We start from the raw sequence: 25,407 nt of genomic DNA on the forward strand, positions 1-25,407 counted from the left end.
TTGAATTGGGAAGATATGGTGGCTAGGTTTGGGTAATCAAGGCGGCGGCGTATTGTGCTCCTTCTCTTCCCATGCAGCCTTGAGGCAGGTGAACCCACCACGTTCTTTCTAAGCAATACTACTATCTCTTGTTATCGTTACCCCATGACACATGTCGCTTCCTGTCGCAGTATTGTCTATATTCAAGCCTACTCCACAAAATAACCTCCTCTCATACTCTCTACTGCTCTCCAATTTCATCTTCCTTTACACCTTTACCTCCAACAGCCTACCTCCCAACATTATACACAACATCTTGACCTAGCCTTCTCATCACTCCCTTAGCATGCCTTCAAGGCTCATGAGAGCCTTCCTTGCAACTATGTACCTTACTGGCGTCCTACTCACCACCACTGTCCGTGCCGATGCTCTCAGCGACTTCCGAGACTTGAAGGCTGTCATCAACTCTGCTGCCAGCACAGTCGGAGCTCCAGCAGACCCAAGCCGAAACTGGGGATTCTTGCCAGCAGCGCCAGGATCTGTGGTGAGGAGTCGTCGACGACAGCGGAAGCTCCTTAGGGAGTGTTAACATTGGAAACAGGGTACTGCGGAATTACTTGCAAATATTACTGGCACGGTGTTAAGAGCTAAGTACAACCTGGATGTCGACCAGGCATGTTCCCACAATTCAGTGTCTGATGGTTGACTGATCATGCTTCTTGCGAGGTAGAACGGCTGGGTAAATGCCACCAACGGCACCACTGGGACGAATCCCATGCAGGTCTCTCTGGATGATCCATATCTCGAGGTACAATAGCACAGTGTCTTCTTGTTTCTGTACCTAAAATCTCTCTAGTACATCAACGCTATTCCGAATCTTGCGACTGCACTCTCTGCCCTGGGTCGATCCTGGCATCGAGAATTGAACCGTCCGGTATACGAGGCCATTGATGCGCTCCAGCAGTCTATTTCTGTGAGCCAGCCCAAACCACTACTCACATCTTTGCCACTCTCTAAATTAAATCCTCAATAGGCTTTCTCGACCTCACTCCTCTCGTCCAGCCTCGTCCACACGAACTCTACAATCCGAACAATCCGCGCCTCAAGCACGCTTGAAGACGCTCAGATTGCTTGGAGTCGCACTCTCAATCTCCCAGGCTCTTCTAAATCCTCAGACTCAATCGTACCTTCTTCAAAAACGCGTCGCTCAATCGCCGCCGAGATTGAAATCCTCCGGAACCGCCGCAGCCCTACCATCCCACGGTCTGCGACGTCCACAGACACCCTCAGCGTCCCGTCATTTACAACAGGGGTGAAGGCTTCCTTTATAGAAGAGGAGGAAGACGCTCGTAATAAGGCCAAGAGACATCTCCGACTCCGTCCTCTCCCTAAGGGTAACCACTACAGCCACCATGAGCTATGGGGACGAGAAGCAGCACATTGCCAGTCTCGTGAAGGGAAGCCAAGACCATATGATGCAGTCGTTCTCCAGAAAGAGCAACTAACAGCCCTCCGGAACGGCTACAGCATCGATGCTCCAGCTAAGGCTATGGACTTACCTGCCTCTGCTCCTACGGCTCGTCTTGCTCGCCACTATAAAGCTTAGATACCACTCCCCGGTTAGACTACGTCAGAATCAGTATATGCATTGAATCAGAGCACCATACAAAGCCCGTATTAGACCTCAGCAACTCGAACCTCAGTGTCAGAAAGCCCCATTACCAAGAAAGATAACCCCAACCCCAACCCCAACCACTTCTACCAAAATGGCTCACGCACCGAACGCAAACTTCTCCAATAACATTTGCGCCACGTTACGCTACGCCCAGCACACCACCCACCGCAAATTGTCCTCGTCCTTCCTCAGCCGGCCGCCGCCCGGCAACCCCCAGCGCGGCCGCCATCGCCGACAACTCTCCTCATCGTTCGACGCATTAAGATTCCGAATCTCTTCTATTAGCCTACAATCTTCTGGAACACCTTTCCAGAAATTGGCTGGCAAAGCGAAGGAGAAAATTAATAAGAAGTGGGTTCATGTGCGGAATAAGATAATTATTAAAGCAGGACAGAATGCGACGGTTAGGAGGTTGGCTTGGAGATTTTATGCGTACCAGAGACGAGTGAGGGCAGGGGTGTTGAAGGTTAGGATGAAGGTTAAGAGGGCAGGGAGGGTTGAGAGCCCGGTTTCGTAGTTGATTTTTGTTTGTTGAAGAGTCGACTTCGCTTGTTCATGTACTTGTCTCTGTCAATGCATTTACCGTCAGCGTGGATCGTGAGTACGAGAATTGCTAGTACTACTGCTTGGAATTCCGGACATGTCAGGCAGTGATTCCTCTACTCAATTTAACCTTGAGCGTCTGGACCATCAACATCACCAACCACATCTCAAAGCAACAATAACCAACCTTTCACGGAAAAGAACTTGTGGTCTTCATTCCCCATCATTTCAACCCACCCCTCCAAACTAAAAACAACCCCAGTATAGATACTCTGTAGACATAGAGACAGACAGCCTAGCCCATCACCATCTACATACATACATAAACACACACACACACACACACACACACACACAGGGAGAGAGACGTCCGTTACATACAACATCCCATCCCCTCATTGCCCGATAGGAAAAAAGCTCTGATGGGGTAGCGACAGACAGACAGACAAACGATTGATGCGATTGTGTGCATACAGCGATTCGATTCGAACTTTCCTTTCCTCCGTTTCGTGCGGGTTGGTGGGTGTGGGTGGGTAAGGGGAGGGGAGGGGAGAGGAGAGGATAAGCCGAGGAGAGACAAAACGTGGAAAGGGATGCGATAAAATGAGCTAGCAGTGCGTGTGGGGGATATCTTGAAATCGGAAGTAAACAGTTTGCTTTGGAAAAAAAAAATATAGATCGGATGCTTTGCGTGTCTGTGGATACAACCAGCCAGTCTTTGATTGCAAACACAGAAAACAGAGACGGTGACGGCGAGGGAGAGAGGAAACGAGAAGAGTGGCATTCTCCGCCCGCTGTGAACTCAAATGGTAAAAAGCGGGAATCGGCCGAATTCTGACTGACCAAATGCCATGAATGAAGTAGAAAAGACGTGAAACTCGTAAAAATTCCTTGAATAAGGAATCCGCCCTGGACATGTATGCCGCGTACCGCTATGCAAAAGCTCCAAGCTTGTTGTACTAAATAGAAGAAGAAGACAGGAGTACAGAAGTGAAGCAGCAGCAGCAGCATGTAATAAAATGTAGTCAACGAATGTGACGATTCGAACAACTCGAATCCTCATACATTACGACAACTTCTTTTCCTCTATTCATAGCAGCAGCGCTAGCGGCAGATTGGTAACACTAGCGTACATACTGTCGCATGGTGGCATCATATATATGCTACATTATACCAATACCCATTCGCTCCCTCTTTTGATGAATTTGTCCAGCATCAAAGTGACATCTGTGAGCACAAAGCGGCAGATGTAGAAACCGAAGAACTCTGCAGCATGTCGAGCAGAGAGTTCGAGACCGACGTGCGTGGGCGACGAGTGTTTGAGGCCTGGGTCTTCGACTTGGCGAGCGATTTGATCTAGGGGAGTGGCATTAGCAACGTCCAGTGTTTCAAAAGCTAAAAGTGGGCGAGTTGCGTGATTTGAGAAAACTTACCCAGAATCTGGGCCGAATCAAACAACCTCGCCAAGCTGGCCATGTATCCCGAATTCGGGCCCTCAAACAGGACACTTGATACGTCTCGCTTTGCGAACCGGATATTGGGGAGGCTGGTCATAGGGAGGGTCGCCATGGTTAACGAATCCTTTGGCACTTCGTTGCCTGCTCCCTTTGCTCCGGTCATGCTGCTGAGGCCTACGGCCGAGTTCTTCGACCGCAGTTTCCGCCACGATGTGAGATATGATTTGCTTTGTGAGACTGCACTCTTCGGTGCGTGATCCTGCGATCCGTGGGAACCCTTCTCTGAGCTTTCGCCATTGGTGGAACCGTTACCAACGGTGTGAGCATCTTTGAATAATAATGACACCCCATGGACGCCAACTTCGTTGCCGAGCTTCTTTGCTAGCTGTGTCTGTGCCTGGTCAAGCACGACCTCAAGTGCTTGCATCTCCTCGAGAACAGCGTCGGCATCAAGAGTATCGACCGTGGCCAGCCTCTGCAATGCTGCACTAAGCAAGTCACAATTCGCAATCTTGTCGTCGACATTCTTTAACTTGACCCCTTTTACCCTCCAGACATCACGGGGAACGAATAATTTCGTCGACAGGTAACCACCGCGAGGATGAGCAATAGTCTGGTAGAAACAGCGCATAAGCCAGAACGGACGAAGAAGGTAGGAGTCTGGACAGGGTTCTAGTGGAATAGGAGCATTTGCAATGGCAGCGCTTGGAGAGCCAGGGGAATAAGGGGAATGTATGTCACTTTCAAATAGGTGCATGCCTCCGGTAGGAAGTCCATCCACATTGAAAGTGGGGACACTTGGTGTAGGTACGGGCGCTGTCGGATTGCTCTGCTTTCGTCCGGTGAATGAGAAGGAGGTGCTGAGAGGGGTCCCAATCGAACCGTCTGATCCATCTGGGCTTGATATTGACAGAGTTCGCTGCTTCAGACTGAGCGACGACTTGTTCTTCCTGATTCCCATCGCGGAAGTCTTCCCATTCTTGGGTGAACCTGGGACAAGAGTGCTGTCATTTGACATAGCATGACTGAGAGCGGGTGTAGCCGGTGACACGGTAAAGGTAGTATCGGCGGGACTTGGTATAGGAGGTTGTGGTGATGGGGCTGTTAGTCCGGTCGGTTGTTGGACCTGTGGTAATGCTGGGATCTTGAAGGTTGGATCAATAGAAGCCTGTGAACTATTAAGTGTTACAGCGCCAGCAGTTTTAGGTAGAGGGATTGTGTCTGGAAGTGGGTCCTTTCCTATCGAGACTAGAGGTTTCTCGGTATGTGGAGCTGGGGGTACTGGAGGCAAGGAGGTCTCTATCTTCAGGTTCTTAGCGTTTTGTCCAGAGAGTCTCCTGCTTCGAACAGTCGAAGACTCTTTTACAACGGTGGCGGGTGTGGGCGTGGTTTCTGACGGATCGATTGGAAGAGTTGCCGCGGACTCCGATACCGACTGCAGGGCGTTGGAAGAGGCAGGAACTGGTGGCGGCGAGTGTGTCGGCGCCTTTTGTCTCGTTTGGTGTATCACTTCCGCAACTGTGGAGAGAGACGTTCCGCCGGTGGTACGGTGTGACGACACGGAACTGTTGTAAGTGCTGCCAGAGAAGCCACTCGAGTCCGATTGCCGTGGCAGTGACGATTTAGTCTGCAAATCAAAATCGAACCCATCGAGCATGTACTCCCTCGTCATTTCGTCTAACAGCCGCTCCTCCTCTTCAGCCTCATCGTGGAAATTAAACTCGGCGCTTTCTCGGACATGTGGCAGGGCTTTGTTTTGGAGCTGCGACTCTTTGTAGCGATACTTGGCCGCTGCAATGGCCTCTTCCCGCTCCGCTTCTCGTACCCGTTCCTTGGCTAATTCCACGTTCCTAAGTCTAGTGGCAATAATCTCAGCGGATGTGGGCATCTCCTCGTCCTCATACGGTTCAAATCCTTCATCGTACGCAGCCTCTACAGCCGCATCTAATGCCGCGTCAAATTCGGCCTCAGTTGCACCGCTGGCGTTCCGAAGATGTTTCCGCCGCAGTCCTCTTGGGGATAGAGAATGCACAGAAGACGAGCATGAAGAGCCTCCAGATTCATCGATAGTATCAAGCCATGATATTGATTCCGTGCTGTTACCTCTTTTGTGATTCGACTGCAAAGGCTCTTCAATAGGAGGGAGGAGTTTGTTTTGCGCGCTAGGTTCTGATTCCTTTCGGGATGAAGGTAAAGGTGATAGTGGCCGTCTCGGAGAAAGCGGCGGCGGCATATAGCTTCGGTCCATGGGGGATTCCAGTCCGGGTGTGCCTAGGGAAGGAATGGCATTTCCGAGTCTACCTGGTGGTGCTTGCAAAAGGAACTGTGAAGACCTGGGTATCCCCTTCTGCACGTCACGGATAGCTGTTGATATGACAGATTCACGCATGCCGCTTGATTGACCTATGCGGAGGGGTAATGACTGTGGGGGTGGTTCCGGGTCAGGGTGGACAGACCGATCGTTGACAATGCGGGTCATAGTCGCCGTTTCAATAACAACCGGTTCGTCGTCAGCTGCACCTAACAAGATCGACTGTGCTTCGTCTACAGACTCGTTGCTCATCGGACGCGCTGGCAATGATTTGCCAGATGCAGATTGATAGCCAGGGGCCAGTCGTCGGAGCTCTTCGATGCGATTGGTGTATGTAACTCGCTACCAAGCAATATCCATCAGCATACGTCGGGCTCACGGGAGCACCTATAATCAAATTGACACTTACAATGCCGTCCAACTTTCTCCTGTCCTCTTCTCCTGAACTTCGTATCATGACCTGCTGCAGGAGCTTGCACGCGTCCTCGTACGCGTCCATGGCGCCCTCGAAATTCTGCGCATTGTCCAGCAAGACTGCAGTGTTCGCCTTCTGCAGCGCCCTAGAAAGCATTGTCTTCTTATCCTTCTCCCTCCGCTCCCGGGTGCGCGGAGGGGTGCCTTGGTAACTGTCGTCCAGCCTGCTGCTGGCGTTGCTTTCACTCCTATACCGTGAGTCCAGATCTCTTGACCCCGATCTCTCACGCTGTGTAGTTTGCACAGGCTTCTGTAGGGACTCCTTTGCGCCAGCTGTCGAGGCGCGGCTTGGCGCGCTGGACTTGTATCTTGCTTCCGACTCCAGCACGGCGAGCGGGGGTGAGCCAAGGGGCGACCTCCCAAGTATTCTGTCGGCCTTGTTGTGCGATGGTGGACGCTGACTGTTCGATGTTGGCGCCGGGGGGCGGGAGTTGAAGTAGTCGGTCGAGGTGGTGGTAGTAGTAGTTGTAGCGTAGGTGCTCGGGGTAAAAAGGCCGGCGGTGGAGGGTGACTCGTTCGAAGGGGTAGTGTTCGGGGAGCTCGGGTCGTAGACGGTGGCGGGTAGGAGGGGGGGTATCGAGGGAATCTCGGGGAGAGTTGTCACAGATGACGGCGGGGCATAGGCAGGGGAGCGCGGTCTGGCACGCCGGTGGGGACTCGAAGCCGGCGAGCGGGAGGAGGACTGGGCGGTCGTCTTTCGTGAGGGCGAGGAATTGAGGCGTGAGGGTGAGGACGGATGCACTTGAGCTCCATGGATCGAGGTCAGGGACGAGTTGTTGCTGATGCTCAGGCGGCGCGAGAAGCTCGACTGCGTCTGGTGCCCCTTGTCCTTGGCCGACTTGTTGCTGCTCGTGGTGGACTGCGACCAGCGGTTCAGGTTGCCGATGCCCTCGCGGATGCCCTGGATGCCATCTACTGCGACATGGGCGACGCTGGAGCGGCGTCTCGAGGGAGGCGGTGTGGGCTTCTTGTGGGGTTTGGACGGATCGGGGATCGTGTCCTTGAGCGAGGCGGACCGCTTGACCGTCACAACTGACGACGACGAGATCGAGTTCGAGCGCGACGAGGTGCGGCGATGCGTGTGCGGCTGCTGGAGCGAGCTGGAGGGTGCAGGCAGATCTGCAGGCGGCGAGGCGGCCACGATGGGTTTGTACATATTCATTCTGGCGATGTTTTGGCGGTGCGGCGCCGGGACTGTGTCTCAGAGTCGCCAAGTACGGTTATGCACTGGTTCCCGACGTTCATGCAAAAGACAGGTCCTGCGGCATGGCGGGAGTGCGCTGGACGCAGCGACGGGCAGCCAGGCAGGAGGGTAGAGGGTGCGAGGGCGAGCGACGATGCTGTTGTGTGCGGTGATGCGGTGCTCTGGGAGCTGCTGTGTATCGCGAGGCGTTTGTCGAACCTCGAAGACCCCTAACTGAGGAGGGCTGCGGAGTGTGCCGCCAGCCTTGCACGCCCCAGGAAGGGCCCTGAGCGTACCAACAGGCAGGGGGTGAGCTCGAACTAGCGCAGGGGACGCCAAAACTCAACTTCACGCTGCCGATAGGACCATGCGCCGTCACTGCTCGATAAAAGCCCGGCGTCCCTTCCCGTCGACTTCAAAATTGCGCTGTCTGGGACCGGAGCGACACGATGCGACACGTCGTCCCGTCCACTGGCCACCTACAACCTGCTCGCTGCTCTGGAATGTGGCCCTGGCAATCGGAAGGTTTCCCTCGCGGAAGGTTTCGAGCTGTCCGACCCCCCCGCGGAAGGTTTCGAGCTGTCCGACCCCCCCCCGGCAGCCTGCGTGGAGCCTGACTAAGGTCCCAGGAGCAGACTCTTGTCAAGAGTCGCGCAAGAGAATCTGCTGTTGACAACTGCGCTGCTTCAACAAATGTCAGGGGCAGCACTACTAGCACTTCCAGCTCATGAGAGCCGACAAAAACAGATAAGAAAGAAAGAGAGAGGGATGACAACCCGGACCCCATTGACAGCACGACTGTGTTTTAAGTAGTGTCACTGTTTCTCGGCCACTGTGGTCGAGTATCTGGTCGTACACTCCAGTTTCGTCCTTCGGCTGCTCTGAGACAGACCTGAGTAGTCTTGAGTCGCTGCACCGAGCCGTAAACATGTCCAAATGGGAATTGAAACGTGTGCAAACCCTCACTCAAACAAGGATGCTTTCGCTTTCGTATTCGGCTTAGCTATTACTACTTTGGGCCCAGGTCCCTATCGTGATATCAATGTTCCTCCATCGAAATCTAGAGAGTCTACGGACACAGCTCAAGCAGCAGAGGCCAACTCCGCTCATAGTTTGACCATGCTCCAAACTCTTATTTAGCCCTATCTGACCACGTTTCAGCATCCATATCCGTTATTGCGTCATGGGTCCCGTCTGACGGTGCTTATCGCCTGAGATAGCGCGCTGATATTGCCCCTGCCGAAATCTGCATCGGTGGTAAGATCTCTCTCTGCCCAGGCTCCAACCACCCGTCTTACATATAAGGGTTTACCGGGCACTCCGCCAAACCTCAGTGCATATCTCCCATAATATCCTCATCAGCCTCTACTCCATCGTCCCACGTTGTGTCCATTGCTTCCCCTGCAGCATTAGCCGCCGCTTTCTTATTCTGGCGCTTAAGGTGTTCGACGTATTCCTTGCTCAGAGAGAGTCGGTAGTCGGCACTCTTAACTTGCTCCGCAAGCACGTTTGTCCGTTGAGTTTGCTCCAGAAGCGCTTGCTGCTGCTGCACCTCCGTCTTGGCTAGTGGCCCTTGGGTGGGGTCAAGGAAGAAACGCAAGACGACCTCGCCATCCGACTTGCTCATTCGCTCTATGCAGGCATTCAGATGACCATCTTTAATGAGTGTTTCTAGGTAGTCTGTAAGCTCCTCCACACTGCCGCCGAGACCGTTAGAGATATTTGAGACAGGGATTGCCGAAAATGTCTTAGATAGGCGGGAAATGTAGAGTCGGTATTGGTGGTCTTGCAGCTCATTCACTAGACCTGTGTTTCCGTCCTAAATTCAATTTAAGCGCCTGTCCAGCAAGAAATAAGAACACGAGATTCGCATAAACTCGAGTTACTCACCTCTGCCCATGTATCTTTGCCGGCATTAATCTGGGCTTTCAGTTTTGGGAGGTTGTTTGTTTGTGTGAATGCCTCAGCAAGCGCTTCGTAAGCCTTAGAAGCTGCTCGGATATACTTTATCCCTTGCCCGTTTGCGGTCCTCGGCGTTGGTGGCACCTAGCCTGCTTTAGAATCTAGAGCAGGAAATTGACCGAACCGCGACTTACCGAGCCTTTTGCTAGGCAAGAAACTAGAACCCACTTCTTATATGCTTCTAGCATCAAGCCATTGGCCAAGCCTTGGGAAGGAACGACAAGCACGTGCTCCAGGAACTCCATTGCCTTCTTGAACTGACGCAGGCCAATGTATGCTAGGGCCCCTAGCATATAATACTCTTGCACATCCGTAACTGTAATCTTCTCCGTATGTCCTGACTTCAAGTGAATGTACTCCCCACTATTAATGTGATCTGCACTGGGAACCGAGTACTCCAACTGTTCGAGAACGGCCTTCGGAATAGCGGCCGGGAGGCTATAGATGTAGTTGTCTAGAATGGGTAGCGCGGCAGTATAGGACCTGTTCTCCATACAAAGCCGAATGAAGTGGAGGTGGGCCAAAGTGAAGGTGCCTGTCGTTGGGTCCAGGCGGAGCATTCCAGACCGTATAGGAGAGATGGCAACGCCGGGCTAAGAGAAACGTTAAAATACGTAGATCATCGCAGGCAAGAGCTTAAGCATACTGTTCCCATGATCCTCGCCACCCGGTCGACATATTCCAAAAGCTTCCTCCACTCACTCCCAACATATCGTATCTGAACGGGATCGAAAGTCTCGAGGAATTGCGCTATTTTGTTCCAAACAACGCCGCCTGGCCTGAGATGGTCGGGTATGCTCTTCGGCGACTTGGGGCTGTCTCCCGCAGCGAGGATCCGAGCTTGGAGTGCGTAGATGTATGCGATGGAGTTCACCTCGGGGTTGAGCAACTGTTACGGTCAGCCAAGCCTGTAAGCAATGCTTTGATATCCGCACCTCTAGTACATCCTGTGCTGTATCGGCTCCTTTCAAGAAATGTTGCGGAGATATGTTCGACAGCGTGGAGACGAAATTTCTGGCCTGGTTATCATATTCACGTTTCTGTTGTAATTCTACATCGTCGGGTTGGAACGAGAAGAGAATGCTCAACAATTCCGATGACATATTCTATGTAGACAATGGGACGACTTGGGAGGTCGAGAAGGGTGGTGGAGAAGAGGGTGGTGGGGTAGACAGTGGTTGCAGTGTTGCCTGCTTCCGTAAGACAGTGTTGTTTGGCCTAAAAAAGCACACGGTGCACTCGAAACGAGTACGCAGACCACGGGGAAGAGGATCCTGCCTGGAGGTGAAGCTCACGGCGCAGCAGAGGAAGCGCGGGAACGGTGGTGAAGCTCCGCGTCCCTCCAGCTCAAGGCTGCCGTTGGTGAAATCCAAGTGCACGGACCGGACAACAAGCCCCACCAGACATTCACTGAGGTCACGGTGCAAGTGGCGGTGCGCCCTCTTGGCATATGGACATGGAAGGGAAAGAAACACGGAAAAATATCGCATTATCGACAACTACCGCCCTTAGGCTGACAGTACTCCTTGCAATGCATAATAAGCCCCAATCCAGAACCGTGGTATACCATCAATCATCGTCGTTTGTCCTTCACCGCATCCTCCATACGCCGAACTAATGCCTTTAATCCAACACCCTTGTCGCAGTTGCTCTCAAGGTACGTCTCCATCTTCTCTCTCATAGCCTTCATTCCTTTCGACACCGGCAGCTTCTTGCCTTCTTCGCCCTCAAGATGCATCAGCGGGTTAAGAAGGAGATCGAGCACCTCGTTCCAGATATCTGTCTGCCAGTACCTTTTCATGCTCTCCCGGATGCGGTAGGTCTTGGTTGCGCCGGCTCCCAACACTGCACCCCGCTCCGCGATTGTCGAAATGTATTTACCGAAGAGAAGGCTATGCACAATGCCGGCGAGGCCGTGGTAGTCGACCTGATAAGTCCAAGGACGTAGCTCACGCATCTCTGCGCAGTCTGCTTCAGACGTCTCCCAGTCTGCAATAAATTGGACATCAGGTTTGAAGGCCCTCATATCAATCCCACGTCCAAAATCAATCAGAGCAATTCCCTTGGCTGCCCACCCCTCCCTCCCGTCTCGTTGGTATTGGGGACTCCAGTATTCATTTTGCTGTAGCGCGTCGAACCGAACCAGCACGTTGTCGGCCTTCAGATCTCCGTGTATCAAGCCCTTAGAATGGAGGGCTTCTACGGTACGGAAGAGCTCGATTGTGAAGAACATGGCTAGTAGTTCATCCATCACTCCATTGTCGGCACGGGCGATGTTGACCAAGTCGAGCAAGGTGCCTTGGTCTCGGTACTCTTCCACGAGGAAGCATTCATCCCTGAACATGTGCATTTCGTATGCATGAATCACGGAGTCCACCGCACGAGAAACCCCAAGGCGCCTCTTCGCTTGGCGCATAATGTAGAATTCCCAAGCAGATGGTGGTTCCTCCATTTTGACAGCCTCAAGTAGTCGACGCTTAAGGCCAAAGTCGCCTTTGCCCATCTGCGCCGGCTTCGCGTCTTCATCATCACTCTCAGCGCAGGTGCCCTCAACCAAGTAAACAGGGGCAAATGCTCCCTTTCCAATCACACGTTTGACCGAGTAAATTCTGTCCGTCCCGTCAAACTTGAGATTTGGAGGCATCAACAGATTTGTCGCAGTCTTATCGTTGGCGTTCTTGCTGATTTTGGAGACTGCCTTCGTAAATTTTTGGATTTGTGTACTTCTGCCATACTCCTTGCCGAGGTCCTCATTGTATCCTTCATATGTCAATATGGATGGTTGTATTTCTCGCAATATGACCTTCCGGATGGCCTCATCTACTGGATTACATCTCGAGTCTTTGATGATTGGCCCTTTTGAAACAGGTTCCTTCGACAAAGGAAAGGAATTCGATGCTGGGGGCGCTTCCTTCGGCTTCTTCGCTTCGGATAGAGATAGCTGTGCTATACCCGCAGGTCCATCAATAACTTGTTCAAGGACATGTTGGAAGGGGCTACTCCACGGCTCACCGTCATCCTCAAGAATGGCAGGTGTACCTTTCGAGCGTGATGGGGTCTTGGCCGTGAAATAGTCTTTCTGAGTGCGGGACGTTGCGACTCCAATAGAGGATTCCGTCTTTTCTACTATAGGGGTCATAAAGGGAAGACGGTTGTTAGCGGCCTGAGTGGGATCACGATATGGCCGGGTAGGGATGCCATAGTCTTCCGGCGGGATAGGAACAAAACGTGTTTGTGGCGGACTGTGAGGGCTATCAGGTGATGTTGGTGTTACGAGATCGATATCATGTTTTGGTGAGCGGTTATCTGGCTCTGATAGCTCCACGAGTGAATCCTCATGAGTATGCTCTGTTTCGTCATCTTGATCGGTGCGCCTGTGATCCTTGGGAACATGTTTGCTCTCTGTAAACTCGGACCATGCTGATACGCTTTTGACATCAGTGTCGTCCGTTTCGCCTTCATCCTCGTCACCATCGACGGTAGTTCGGAGAGTGAAATCCGCCGCAGTAGTTTCGTCCCCAAATTCACTTGTTACACAGGATATTCTGCCGGTACCGGTACTTTCTCCTGCACTTGTATAGTCGTCATCACTGCTTTCTTCTCCACTATCGGACTCAGCAGCATCCCCAGAAGTCTTCAGGGGCTGATTGAAAATGCCGTAAATTTCATCAATGGCTTCCTTAGTGTGGAGAGTCATCGTTGGTTCTACGCCATTCTTCTTTCGTTTTATTTTTGGCCCTGTTGGAGAGGCAAGATTGGTTTGGACTGTGCGAAATTAGCCTCACTGAGTGCCTCATGCTAGCATTAAGATCGTACCCGTCTGAGCCTCTGCTCGAATTTCCCGTACTTCCATTACTTTGATCTTCCTAGTTCGGTTTGCACGTTCCTCCCGTCGCGCTTTTTTAGCCATCTTTGCCTTTTCTAGTTCAACTTGCGAAGGTGGCGTATTTTCATCATTCAACACCAAATTTTCTTCGATCCCTCCCTTGACTGGTATTGTCTGAGGTTTGGATATAGGGTCTGGAGGTTGGTCTAGTTGCTCTACTCTCGGGACATCATCCGATTTGAGCGCCTTCTCCTCTTGCCCTCGGATAGTTCCCCAGTCGTAGTCGAGCCACCCTCGGTGTTTGGCTCGAAGCTCTTCGAAGGAAAATTCTGGGACCTCTGGGGCCACTGGGTCATTAAAGTTAGGATAAACTTTTGTTAGATCTGAAAAGACGATTTGAACTCTTCCAGTTCGCGGGTCGACGGACTTTTGGCTTTCACGTAATGGATGGGAATTTGATTGGTCGTGATGGGAATTTGATACGGTCTGAAATACAAAAGCAAAGCAAACGCCAACCAATTAGTCCTGTGATCGTAAATACGAGAAGGGGGGGACCTGTACAGGTAGCTGGACTTACCTCGTCTTTGAAAACCATCATTTTCTGAACACCAGCATTCTTCTTTCCCACTTTCAGTGTCTCCCCAGCCCAAGGACGTGCCTCCGTGGTATTCTCCTTCTTCCGTTCTGCGAGAGACTCAATGCTATCCCAGCCTTTCATACTGCCGCTCGATCCAGATTTGGCGGGCTCATCGCCGTCTGAGAAGATTGCTAGCTTAGGCTTTCCCGTCCTCGAGGCTCCACCAGTCATGCGAGCATGATTCTGCGCTTGGGGGTCGCTTTGGGGCGTTGCGGTATGAGAGAACGGATCGATTTTTGCAACGAGTGCAGGGCGGACCGTGGGCAGAGCCGGGCTGGACGGCTCCGCGACACCTTGAGGTCGGTTTTCGAATCGATGCTGAAACTCGCCATACTTCCGAACAAGGCGTTCTACTGGGCGGGCTTCGCGCTCAATGCCAAGTGCGTACACCTCTTCTGCCTGGGTCCATCGTCCGGACGTCTCTAACCAGGCGGCAAACTCTTCGTAGAAGAGAGCGAGCCCATCGCCGATGTTATGCCGTGCAAGATATGCAAACGTCTCTCGTGGCGCATCTGAAAAGAACCGGATGTAATGTAGCCACAGTTTGAGATATCTAGGGTCGTTCTTATAGTGTGTCGAGGTTTGGAAAGCCTTTGTTGCTCGCTCTAGTAGCGAACAGAGTTGCGAATGTGGGGTGTTCTGTGCGGATGGATACGCGTCCAGCGTCCATTTCACGTATCGGTCGTACACATCCAGAGGATCATCAGATTCGTCGATAGCCTGGAGTTCCTTTTCGTATTCTTCCCGAATTCCATTGTTTAGATCCTGGGTTTGCGATGGCGACGGCGACTTCCCGGTGCCAGAAGAGAGCGGTGGGGTGTACAGTTGCGCGAGAGCTTTCGCAGAGCGGCCACTCGGGAGAGACTGGATATTCTCTTTTTGATTCTCGATAATCTCGAAGTCGATTAGGTCGTCCGATCCCATAGTGGCTATCCCGTGAGAAAAGAAGCGGAAAGAATCCTGGACCTAAATACCAACACAAGTTGAAGCCTTAACCTAGTCTGTTGTCGTTGATCGAAAGTAATGGGGCGGGCGAGGTGCATGTTGTGGAGTGCACGGCCTCCAGACTCGACGTTGTCGGGCCAACCGCCGATCACATTCCGTCTCCCCACCCTTGTGCACCAATGCAGGTCATAACTCAGATGGCATGATGGTTTTTGTGCTTCAGTGTGGAAATACATAGTCCCTAGCGCCCTCTGTGCTGAAGAGTACCACCACTGATCGTTTGCTCAATCCGAGTATCTTCTCTTTGCTAAGCTTTCTCAAAGCGCTCAAGGTTGCAGCACCACACGGGCCGTTCTGAATACCCTGTGAATGCAGATATTGCACATCATGATGCACTTCCTCATCTGACACAGTCACACTCGCATCAACACCTTCTCGGAGTATCGGCCAAGCGGTATACGAAACAGTACCACAACACATCCCGTTCATAATTGTATGGCTCGTGGGTATGGGTGTGATTTCTCCAGCTTCCAAGCTTGTCAGAAGACAGGCTGCACTTTCAGGTTCCACTGCGATCACGGCACTTGATGGAGTATGCGATTTGTAATGCATAGAGACAGCCTGAGCCCAAGAACCCACGCCCACTGACGCGAATACATGGGTCACTGGTTTTCCGACAAGCTCTTGTAATTGTCGCTCCGTTTCGGTGAGCATTGTACTATAGCCTTCGGTGACCCACTGCATTTGGGTTAATCACAGTAATCACGAAATCCAATCGGACATCAGGGAAATACCTGGGGAATCTCCTCATAACCCTCCCAGGAAATATCCATTACCAGAAGACCGTTTCCAGTTTCTGTCTCCTTACGGGCTGCTTGGATAGAAGCATCGTAATCCCCTTCCACAACAACTACTTTGGCACCTTCACTGGAAATATTTTCCTGAGTGGCTTGATCCATAAGTTCTGGGACGAAGACTGTTGCGGGAATCTGGAGGTACTTGGCCATTCTCGCGGTCGCTCTTCCCCAATTTCCCTCTGTACAAGTCACAAGCTCCAATTTGTTGCCTCTTGCAGAGCTCCCTAACTCTCTTAGCCCGCATGTCAGTGGCATCTCGCATCTCGCCGCAACGGCTTTGTAGATAGCCCATGATGCTCCCAGAATCTTAAACGCAGGGAGCCCGAATCTGTGAGACTCGTCTTTCATGAGTACATGGCCAAGTCCGAGTTCATTTGCAACTTCTGGTAGGCTAACTAAAGGGGTTTCATTGTAGTCTGGAAGATGGCGATGGAAATTTTCAACCGCTGGGTCGACAGCCAGGTCGTCGTATTTCCAGGACTTAGCAGAGGGGTTGATGTGCATGGTAGATGGTAGCAAGAATGTTGGATCCTCCTCCGAGGAAGAATGGGCTGTGGTCGACGGATATTGACGGCCTAATGCAGCTCCAAATATTAGCCATCATGTGCACTCTAGACTTATTCAAGACCAGTATCCAACTTAGCATGGGACTACTTGAGAACCTACAAAGAATAGGGTTAAGCCAAGCCAGGTAGCGAACAAAGAAAAAGCATGAAAGTAGAATTCTGAGGTCGATGAGTGCGCTGAATGCCCTGGAGGAGGTGGCCCAAGCTCCAAGTGCGGCGTCATCGTTCATATTGTATTCCGAAGCTCCGAAGCTTTCCCATATGAAAACATTCTCCTCTTCGCACCTCACACTCAAGATGTCACAGTCTCCTCTGGTGGTGGTCCGAAGGGTCCTCATAAACCCAGCTCGAGATGTGTATTTCGCGTGCTTATACCCACCCAAGGTGTGTAAAGAAGGATATCGACTCCAGAAAAAGAACTGATAGGCACCAGGGAATTATTTACTTTGTAGTTCACCCATTTCTCTATCCCCTTGTACGAGCACGCCTCATGCCTGCATTCCTTTTGAGTGCGTTTGTCCTTCTCAACCTTTTCCTTTGGACGTATCTTCCGCAAGTCGCCTTCTTGGCTCTTTTTCATCGAGCGGGAAGTGCTTGGGCCAATGGGACATTCTTAGTGTTAGGAGAAGGTGCAGCCATTACGGCTATTCTATTTGAATGCTTTCTAGTGGTATGATCCATAACTAAACTAACTACTAAACATCGTCCCCTGCTAACGACCCGAAGGATGAATCCCAAGTAGATGTCTTCGATGCCGTTCTCGTCCACAAAGGATATGAGGATCTAGTCCGCCAATACCGACCTGTATCAGAGGATTCCTTGAATAAACCCGTTCGACGTCTCGGAAAGCCGACCAAGTCGTCTGTGTATGGTCCATTTTCATTCCGCCAGATTATTGAATTTGTTGTTCTCCTACCACTGAATTTCGTACCATACGTCGGGGTACCCCTCTTTTTATTTCTTACGGGCTATCGAGCGGGCCCTCTCCAGCATTGGAGATACTTCAAGCTGCGGGGCTTTGACAAGAAGCAACGGAATGCATTCGTGAAGAGGAGGAGGTGCCAGTACACTTGGTAAGGACATTCCACGGGTACCAGAGTAATCGTATTTACTAACCCTTTCTGCAGGTATGGAGCTGTGTATCTCCTGTTACAGCTTGTGCCGGCATTAAGCATGTTCTTCCTGATGACTGCAGCCGTGAGCTCTGCGTTGTGGGCAGCCGACCTGGAGACCCAGCGGCGTCGGCAAGGACCAAGCGAAGGCCCACGATATACCGACGACCCAGAAGACAGTACAGTGTAGACGGGTAGACCATTGAGGACCGTTCAGTACCATTTAGCTTTGAATGCGCTTTACAAGTAGACATAATAATTATGAACGTTGCACCAACCTCAAATGTAGTTTCTCATGTGCACTGCAGTAATTCTGCCTTCCTGCGCGAGATGGACAATGCCAATGGTAACTTGATGGAGCCAGTTTGCACTGAATGAATACCAAGGATCACAACCGCCCCGGGCGAAGAGGAGTCCGTCGTGACATCTGATGTGATTACATTGTGGACCTTGTGGACCTCTTGCGCTGCAACGGTGGTACCTGCGCCGTTGGTGGGTCACCAACCCAAGCCTAACTCTTCCAGAATCCTGAAACCAACCACGGCCGAGGGCACGTGCCGAAGCGATCTTGGCAAGGCAACCGCATGACGACGAAGCTACCCGCTCTGGCTCGGTCCCAGCCACCTGCCGCAGCTCTGCCCACCTACTCACCATCACAAACACCTCCTCCATCATAACACCTTGACGGAACCTCTTTCCTTTGCATTCTTCTTTCAGTTTCATCAGTTTCTGAGCTTATCGTCCTTTTATCGTCGTTGATCGCCATGAAGACGGCAATCCTCCTTGCAGCGGGTTCGCTGCTGGGCTCCGCCTCTGCCGGTGTCCACAAGATGAAGCTCAAGAAGATCCCTCTGTCCGAACAGCTTGTATGTAGCCGCCATCGTTGTCGGAATCGCCTCTTATCGCGATGAGTTTCGTTCTGATTGGTAGCAGCAATACGCAAACTTCCAGGAGCAGGCGAAGGCCCTGGGCCAGAAGTACATGGGCGTCAGGCCTGAGACGCATGCTGAGCAAGTGTTCAAAGCTCCTTACATCGCGGATGGAACGCACCCAGTTCCAATCACCAACTTCTTAAACGCCCAGTGTAAGTTGCGCTTCGTCGTGTGCGCTGTCGCATACCATTACGAGCCGCTGCTGACTTAGCTCCAGACTTCTCCGAGGTCTCTCTTGGTACCCCCCCACAAGAGTTCAAGGTCATTCTCGATACTGGAAGCTCGAATCTTTGGGTTCCTTCCTCAGAGTGCAACTCCATCGCTTGCTACCTTCACACTAAATACGACCACTCCTCATCCTCGACTTACAAGAAGAATGGATCTTCGTTTGAGATCCGTTATGGCTCAGGCGAACTCAGTGGTTACGTATCGGAAGACATCTTCCAGATTGGAGATTTGAAGGTGAAGAACCAGCTCTTCGCTGAAGCTACCTCTGAGCCGGGTCTCGCTTTTGCCTTCGGCCGGTTCGATGGCATCATGGGGCTAGGCTACGACACTATCAGTGTGAATAAGATCCCCCCTCCTTTCTACAACATGCTCGACCAGGGCTTGTTGGACGATCCTCTTTTTGCCTTTTATCTTAGTGACACAAGCAATGGCGACGACTCCGAGGTCACTTTTGGAGGCATCAACAAGAACCACTACACCGGAGAGCTTACCAAAATCCCCCTGAGGCGTAAAGCTTATTGGGAGGTCGATCTTGATGCGATCACTTTCGGCAAAGACACTGCTGAGATGGACGACACTGGTGTTATACTTGACACTGGCACTTCTCTTATTGCCCTTCCTTCCACTATCGCAGAGCTTCTGTAAGTGTCTTACACCCCAGAGAAGCGCTATGCAATACTAATTTTTCTAGGAACAAGGAGATTGGCGCTAAGAAGTCGTTCAATGGACAGTACACCGTTGAGTGCGATAAGCGCGATGGTCTGCCCGATTTGACCTTTACGCTCACTGGTCACAACTTTACTATTGGCCCCTATGACTACATCCTGGAAGTCCAGGGTTCGTGTATTTCTGCGTTCATGGGTATGGATTTTCCCGAGCCCGTGGGCCCGCTTGCTATTCTCGGAGACGCTTTCCTGAGGAAATGGTACTCGGTCTACGACGTCGGCAGCTCCAGCGTTGGTCTTGCGAAAGCAAAATAATTGAATGGAACAGTCTGGTGCACCAGATATCATAGTAAATGGAGGAGACAACGGGCCATCTCTCTGTTCTCATAACTGCTCTCGATTCAAATTGTAGCTTAGGAAGCTGTTTCTTTGGCGTCTGTCTCGCTCTAGCTTCCTTTTGGAATAGGGCTCCATGTACTAATAGGCAAGCTGCAGATGACTTGAACAAATGCTAGATAGTGCTTTAAACCGATGTCCTGCTGAGCCTCATTCCTTGTGGCTCTGTAATGTGACGTATGACGAGGCTGTGGTGGCTTAACTTGCACCTGTCGTCCCTTCGACCTCCGAACCTAACGAAATGCTTGTGAACACTGTGACTTGAACGCTGTTGGGATTCGAGCGTCAACTCAGTGTGCTTTGCAAAGCAGTGAGCGGCCTCCCCGGCTTGCTGCGAAAGCTATGTATTATTGGTGCCTTCCACCCTCTTATCAGGATCCGGTTGTTGCCTCTGCCTCCGGTGTGCGCACCTGATTCGCCTTCGCCTGAAGTGCAGGTCACGACTAAAACCTAAACCGATGTGAATTTGGTGTCAGCGCGTCAGTCCATCGACCTTTTGCTTCAATATGTGACTCCCGGCCTGCTAACTGCCTGAGCAGTCTGACTGGTGCCATTTACGAGCAACAGCACATTTTCCTAGTCTCGACTCTTTGAGCGCCGTAGAAGCTTCATCCGTCCCTGAGCGGCCCGAGCACGGCAGTTTGACCAACGATACCCCGCGACGCACACATAATAATCAGGCACGATGGCGTCTGAAGAGAGAATTCGAGATCGGGTCAGCCGAAAGTTGACAAAGAAACGGAGGGAGACTCGGCGGGTGTCGCTAGACATTCCAGAGCGCTTCAAAGACGGCGAAGATGCCCAGGAGGATGTTACAGCACCAAAGAGGAAGGATGTCATGTCCATGAATCAATCGATATTCTCTATGATTGCCAGGGCAGGACAGCAATCCCAGACCGACCTTGCGACTATGCAAGAGGTGGACTCGGGGGATAGCGACGATGAGGGCAAACGGGCTGTACACTACTATAGTTTGGATGGAGCTGCGCGTTTGAGTCGTTTGAGCACTGCCAACGACTTCCACTCTCCTCCAGAAGATGACGAAGAGGCCAAGGCCCGCGAGAGCAAGCACCGGAGAGTTCTGTCGGAGAACAAGCTTCTCCGCTCACTCCCCAAGCTCAAAACATCGGGCAGAAAGGAAAGCATACGGGACACTGCAGTCGCGGATCGCATGTCCTCGTCTCAGATTTTGCCTCCTCGTCGCTTGGATGATGAGTCTGCTAGCATCTCGAAGGACGAGCAAACTCCGCAGTACAAGTCTAAAGTCACCACTGGTCAGGAAATACATGTCGAGAAACGGCGTCTTTCTATTTCTCGCAGGAGTAGACATGGTAGCATCGCGGGCATCTCGAAAGGCAAAGCACCTGTTACACTTGCGAAGCGGCTTCAGCAAATATTCGAGTTCGATAGCTTGGAAGAAGTAATTTCCGGTTTGTTCCTGTACTGTAGTCTTCAGGCTCCGCTAACATTAACAGAGTATCCATGTTGGCTGTTGCAGAGCATACTTCTTCAAGGTTACATGTACATCACCCAAAGGCACGTCTGCTTTTATGCGTATATACCGAAGAAACACGTAAGACACCTGAACGCTTTGCTGTAGTGGAGCTTACTCTTTGTAGCACGATGTCAGCAAGACTGGGTATCTCTTCAAACGCGGTCGATCGAAGTACAACAGATACTGGTTCATTCTGCGGGGGGACGTACTTGCATACTACACAAATCCTGCAGATTTGTATTTTCCACGCAATCGGGTCAATTTGCAGTATGCAATATCTGCAGAGACACTAGAAACTAAGGATAAGAGCAAAGATGAGACTATTTTCGTGGTCACCACCGATGAAAGGACTTACCAATTCAAAGCGGATAGCGTTGCGAGTGCGAAGGAGTGGGTTCGTTCCATCCAAAAGGTTATTTTTCGAACACACAACGAGGGAAACAGCGTCAAGATATCGTTACCTATTCAGAATGTGCTCGAGATTGAAGAAAGCACCATTCTCGACTTTGCCGATACTGTCAAGGTTCGAGTGATCGATAACGACGAAACGTTTGCTATTGACGAAGTTTGTTTGCCCTCCCTCAAACATTTCGAACATTTCTCTGACCTACGTGTAGTACTTCTTTTCCTTTTTTACGAATGGACAAGACGCGCTCAACGTGCTACGCATCATGATCAACGATAATGAGCATCATCATGAAACTCCCAGCCAGGCCGGGCTGGATGCGAAGTTCCCTGTAAGAGTGAGCATCTCCGGGCAGCGTGATAATCTCGTGTCTCAAGACAGTCTTGTGGATACACCTCAGATCAAGGAAAATGTCCGTGCCACATTGTCCCCACTACCAGCGCCGCACGTAGGGCGCTCAACTTCCCGAGTGAGCGGAGAGTCTGGACGGTCAAGTGTTGATGTGAAACGAAGAAGCCATGATGTACGGCGTAGCATGGACTTATCTCGTAGTCTTCGTCGGCCTAGTCAAGAGGTTCGGCGCAGCTTCAGTGGCAGTCATCGTGACGCACCTTCCAAAAGTCGGCCTGGTGATCGATCGCCATTGTCTGCAAAACCTCAAGATTCATCAGAGTCGGCCACGAACTCGTTTGACCCTGGCACCGAATCGTCTGCTGCTGTACAATCGATAGACGAGAGCAATGCTTCTGCAAGCCAGATACTGGGTCGTTCCGACGTCTTCCGAGCACCAGTCGTTCACCCGCCGGGAGTCTCTGCATCAGATAACTCTGATAGCGCCGCGAGACACTCACAGGATACTACCCGCTCCTCTGGGGCTGGTGCTGGGAAAGCCCACCTGAAGTCGCCACGACTTTCACATCGCAAACAAGGCGGTAGCTCGGGTAATGGTCATTCACCTCTAGGCACGCCCGATGTGGAAGATGAATCAGAGACCCAACAAATGAACGCTCGTTTATCGGGCTCCTCTTCCGCGCTCCAAGACCTTGCCTCCTATCCTCTTCAAAAAGCGTCAGGACTTGCTGGCTTCCTCAGAACGCGATCAAAGCGAATGGGCAATCTGCTTGCAACAGAGTCTATGGGATACTACGAAAAAGTATCTGGCATGTTAGCAGGCGGTAGAAAGCATTACAACACCGCCGACGGCTTGGAACCTGATGATCGGGTCCACGGGCTAGAAGAGGATGAAGACGCGGTAAAGGCAGCAGAACACTTCCGGGAACATTTTGCATTCCCAGAAACTGAACAGTTGCAATCATCATTCTTTGCCTCTCTGCAACGAGTACTCCCTAACTACGGCAAGATCTATATCAGCGCCCGATATTTCTGTTTCCGGAGCCTGATGCCCACTTCAAAAACTAAGGTATGTGTTCTCCACTCCCAACCATGGTAACCGACTCGGCTGATTGTCTTAGATCATCCTCCCGATGCGCGACATCGAGAATGTCAATAAGGAGAATGGGTTTCGGATGGGATACCACGGACTGGCAGTGGTCATACGAGGTCATGAAGAGCTCTTTTTTGAATTTTCCAAGGCCGAGTACCGCGACGATTGTGCCATCACCATCCTTCGCATCCTCGAGAGTACTAAATATATCGAGGACGATAAATCGTCTTCATCTGGCATGGATAGCGACGATGAAGCAGCAAAGGTAGAGCACGACCTCTTACAAGAGGCGCGCCAGGGGCTTGAGACTACCCTACCGGCTTCTTCTGTTGACATGTCGCAGATTATGCGCGGCGCTGACCATGATCGGATACCGTTAATCTTTGATGACCCTCTTGCGTCCATTGTGGACTTCAAACCCCCCGAGTCGTTGACTATTGTGTGTCTCACAATCGGATCCAGAGGTGATGTTCAGCCATACATTGCGCTTTGCAAAGAGCTACTGAAAGAAGGCCACAAACCACGAATAGCAACCCATGCCGAGTTCGAACCTTGGGTACGAAATCACGGTATTGACTTTGCTCCTGTTGAGGGAAATCCCGCGGAGTTGATGAGAATCTGCGTTGAACATGGCATGTTCACTTTCAACTTCCTGAAGGAGGCTAACTCGAAGTTCCGAGGATGGCTTGATGACGTCTGTAGTTCTGCATGGAAGGCCTGTCAGGGTGCCGATGTGCTTATCGAGAGTCCAAGTGCGATGGCCGGTATCCATATTGCCGAAGCTCTCGAGATCCCCTATTTCCGTGCCTTCACAATGCCATGGACCCGTACGCGAACGTATCCACATGCGTTTTCGGTTCTGGAGAAGAAGATGGGTGGTGCCTATAATAGTTTCACTTATGTCACCTTTGATACGATATTCTGGACTGCCATTTCCGGTCAGATCAATAGGTGGCGGCGTCGAGAACTGGGCCTTCAAAACACCAATCCGACCAAAATGCAGGCAAATCTGCGACCGTTTATGTACAATTTCAGCCCTTCCGTTGTCCCACCACCGCTTGACTGGCCCGATTGGATTCGCGTCACGGGTTACTGGTTCCTCGACGAGGCCGCGTCTTATGAGCCTCCTGCTGACCTTCTCGCATTTATTCAGAGAGCACGAGACGACGGGAAGAAGCTTGTCTATGTCGGCTTTGGCTCTATCGTTATTGATGATCCTGCTGCCCTTACGAAGACTGTCGTGGACTCTGTGCTGAAGGCAGACGTTCGTTGCGTGCTTTCCAAAGGGTGGTCGGACAGGCTAGAGACAAAGGATGCCTCGAAGCCGGAGATGCCTCTTCCTCCAGACATCTTCCAAATACAGGCTGCCCCTCATGACTGGTTATTCAAGCAGATGGACGCAGCTGTCCACCATGGTGGATCCGGCACTACCGGAGCGAGTCTCCGGGCAGGAATTCCAACAGTTATCAAGCCATTCTTTGGGGACCAGTTCTTCTTTGCGCAGCGCGTGGAGGATCTGGGTGTTGGCCAATGGCTTAGAAAGGTCAATACTTCGGCGCTTAGCCGAGCTATGTGGGAGATGACTACCAGTCAGCGATATATAATCAAGGCAAGATATCTCGGGAAGAAGATCCGTCAGGTAGGTTATTGCATAGACGCTTAGGCGCTTCGCCATGCTAAAAACCAGTAGGACAATGGGCCCCAAACGGCTATTCAGACCATCTACCGAGAGCTTGATCGGGCGAAGTCACTGATCAAGAAGCACGCGAGACGGGGAGACGGCACAGACGAGTTTGATGAAGACTGGACTCTCATTGACAACTACGATGAAGTTGACATACCCCAGTCTTTCGAGATAGAGAAGGCCCTTGCGGGGATACATCGAGCGTCGATCGATACGTCTCGAGTAGGGAGCGAGCCGTCGGCGTTAGGGAGCATGGTGTTAAAGGGCGCAAGCGCGTCAAAGCGCAACTCGGAGTCGGCATATAGAGAGGAATAGGGAGACTGGGAGATTGTTTTCTTGTTGATACATTTCCAGGTTTGGTGACACTCTGATAGGGCTAGATAGACATGACGGCACGACATCTGGAGCGATCTGCATAATATACCTCTGGGCGCTGGCGTAGATAATGGGCGGTATAGATTGTATTTGAAGTTCGGAGCAGGTCTGGGGACTAGTGTTATCCAAACCAGTGCAGAAGGGCAGAAAGGGTCTCTACTTGGCTACCTGCGTGAAGTCGAATTAAGTCAGGATTCCATTGTTGTTGTTGGCAGCCTCTAGCATCTAGTATAGTTACATATATACGTTAGTTGA

The 25,407-nt window shown here is 51.5% G+C and overlaps 9 protein-coding genes across 9 annotated transcripts; 4 read left to right on the forward strand and 5 right to left on the reverse strand.

Moving 5' to 3' along the window:
- Positions 1 to 325: 325 nt before the first annotated feature.
- Positions 326 to 1,585, forward strand: BDR25DRAFT_338633 (uncharacterized protein; the record flags this gene model as incomplete). The annotated part of the gene is made up of 4 exons (XM_033693295.1): positions 326 to 523; positions 710 to 787; positions 836 to 952; positions 1,013 to 1,585. The coding sequence occupies 4 exons, from the start codon at positions 326 to 328 to the stop codon at positions 1,583 to 1,585; spliced, it is 966 nt and encodes a 321-aa protein (XP_033554765.1).
- A 932-nt stretch (positions 1,586 to 2,517) lies between these two features.
- BDR25DRAFT_5584 (uncharacterized protein) lies at positions 2,518 to 3,173 on the reverse strand. Its single transcript, XM_033698739.1, has one exon. It carries the CDS (start codon positions 2,979 to 2,981, stop codon positions 2,571 to 2,573), a length of 411 nt encoding a protein of 136 aa, XP_033554766.1. The 5' UTR covers positions 2,982 to 3,173; the 3' UTR covers positions 2,518 to 2,570.
- On the reverse strand, positions 2,875 to 7,805 carry BDR25DRAFT_275468 (uncharacterized protein). The gene is made up of 3 exons (XM_033687497.1): positions 6,375 to 7,805; positions 3,631 to 6,307; positions 2,875 to 3,553 (listed from the first exon to the last, which is right to left on the reverse strand). The coding sequence occupies exons 1-3, from the start codon at positions 7,599 to 7,601 to the stop codon at positions 3,366 to 3,368; spliced, it is 4,092 nt and encodes a 1,363-aa protein (XP_033554767.1). The 5' UTR covers positions 7,602 to 7,805; the 3' UTR covers positions 2,875 to 3,365.
- Positions 7,806 to 8,605: 800 nt separating this feature from the next.
- BDR25DRAFT_275470 (uncharacterized protein) lies at positions 8,606 to 10,908 on the reverse strand. Its single transcript, XM_033687498.1, has 5 exons — positions 10,520 to 10,908; positions 10,231 to 10,473; positions 9,719 to 10,177; positions 9,513 to 9,668; positions 8,606 to 9,441 (listed from the first exon to the last, which is right to left on the reverse strand). The coding sequence occupies exons 1-5, from the start codon at positions 10,685 to 10,687 to the stop codon at positions 8,953 to 8,955; spliced, it is 1,515 nt and encodes a 504-aa protein (XP_033554768.1). The 5' UTR covers positions 10,688 to 10,908; the 3' UTR covers positions 8,606 to 8,952.
- Positions 10,909 to 11,106: 198 nt separating this feature from the next.
- BDR25DRAFT_250305 (uncharacterized protein) lies at positions 11,107 to 15,047 on the reverse strand. Its single transcript, XM_033686057.1, has 3 exons — positions 13,988 to 15,047; positions 13,401 to 13,896; positions 11,107 to 13,349 (listed from the first exon to the last, which is right to left on the reverse strand). Exons 1-3 carry the CDS (start codon positions 14,969 to 14,971, stop codon positions 11,158 to 11,160), a joined length of 3,672 nt encoding a protein of 1,223 aa, XP_033554769.1. The 5' UTR covers positions 14,972 to 15,047; the 3' UTR covers positions 11,107 to 11,157.
- A 164-nt stretch (positions 15,048 to 15,211) lies between these two features.
- Positions 15,212 to 16,545, reverse strand: BDR25DRAFT_275477 (tryptophan synthase beta subunit-like PLP-dependent enzyme; the record flags this gene model as incomplete). Its single annotated transcript, XM_033687499.1, has 3 exons — positions 16,516 to 16,545; positions 15,787 to 16,424; positions 15,212 to 15,730 (listed from the first exon to the last, which is right to left on the reverse strand). Exons 2-3 carry the CDS (start codon positions 16,351 to 16,353, stop codon positions 15,212 to 15,214), a joined length of 1,086 nt encoding a protein of 361 aa, XP_033554770.1. The 5' UTR covers positions 16,354 to 16,424; positions 16,516 to 16,545.
- Positions 16,546 to 16,712: 167 nt separating this feature from the next.
- BDR25DRAFT_207280 (uncharacterized protein) lies at positions 16,713 to 17,717 on the forward strand (the record flags this gene model as incomplete). Its single annotated transcript, XM_033684521.1, has 4 exons — positions 16,713 to 16,799; positions 16,849 to 17,085; positions 17,142 to 17,488; positions 17,543 to 17,717. 4 exons carry the CDS (start codon positions 16,713 to 16,715, stop codon positions 17,715 to 17,717), a joined length of 846 nt encoding a protein of 281 aa, XP_033554771.1.
- A 427-nt stretch (positions 17,718 to 18,144) lies between these two features.
- Positions 18,145 to 19,880, forward strand: BDR25DRAFT_299671 (aspartyl proteinase). Its single transcript, XM_033689209.1, has 4 exons — positions 18,145 to 18,393; positions 18,461 to 18,611; positions 18,677 to 19,328; positions 19,379 to 19,880. Exons 1-4 carry the CDS (start codon positions 18,292 to 18,294, stop codon positions 19,665 to 19,667), a joined length of 1,194 nt encoding a protein of 397 aa, XP_033554772.1. The 5' UTR covers positions 18,145 to 18,291; the 3' UTR covers positions 19,668 to 19,880.
- Positions 19,881 to 20,235: 355 nt separating this feature from the next.
- Positions 20,236 to 25,375, forward strand: BDR25DRAFT_250315 (sterol 3-beta-glucosyltransferase). The gene is made up of 6 exons (XM_033686058.1): positions 20,236 to 21,178; positions 21,224 to 21,321; positions 21,368 to 21,808; positions 21,861 to 23,069; positions 23,122 to 24,732; positions 24,784 to 25,375. The coding sequence occupies exons 1-6, from the start codon at positions 20,434 to 20,436 to the stop codon at positions 25,090 to 25,092; spliced, it is 4,413 nt and encodes a 1,470-aa protein (XP_033554773.1). The 5' UTR covers positions 20,236 to 20,433; the 3' UTR covers positions 25,093 to 25,375.
- The last annotated feature ends 32 nt before the right edge of the window (positions 25,376 to 25,407 follow it).

Source organism: Lindgomyces ingoldianus, assembly GCF_010093535.1.
Source record: "Lindgomyces ingoldianus strain ATCC 200398 unplaced genomic scaffold BDR25scaffold_1, whole genome shotgun sequence".
NCBI lineage: Eukaryota > Fungi > Ascomycota > Dothideomycetes > Pleosporales > Lindgomycetaceae > Lindgomyces > Lindgomyces ingoldianus.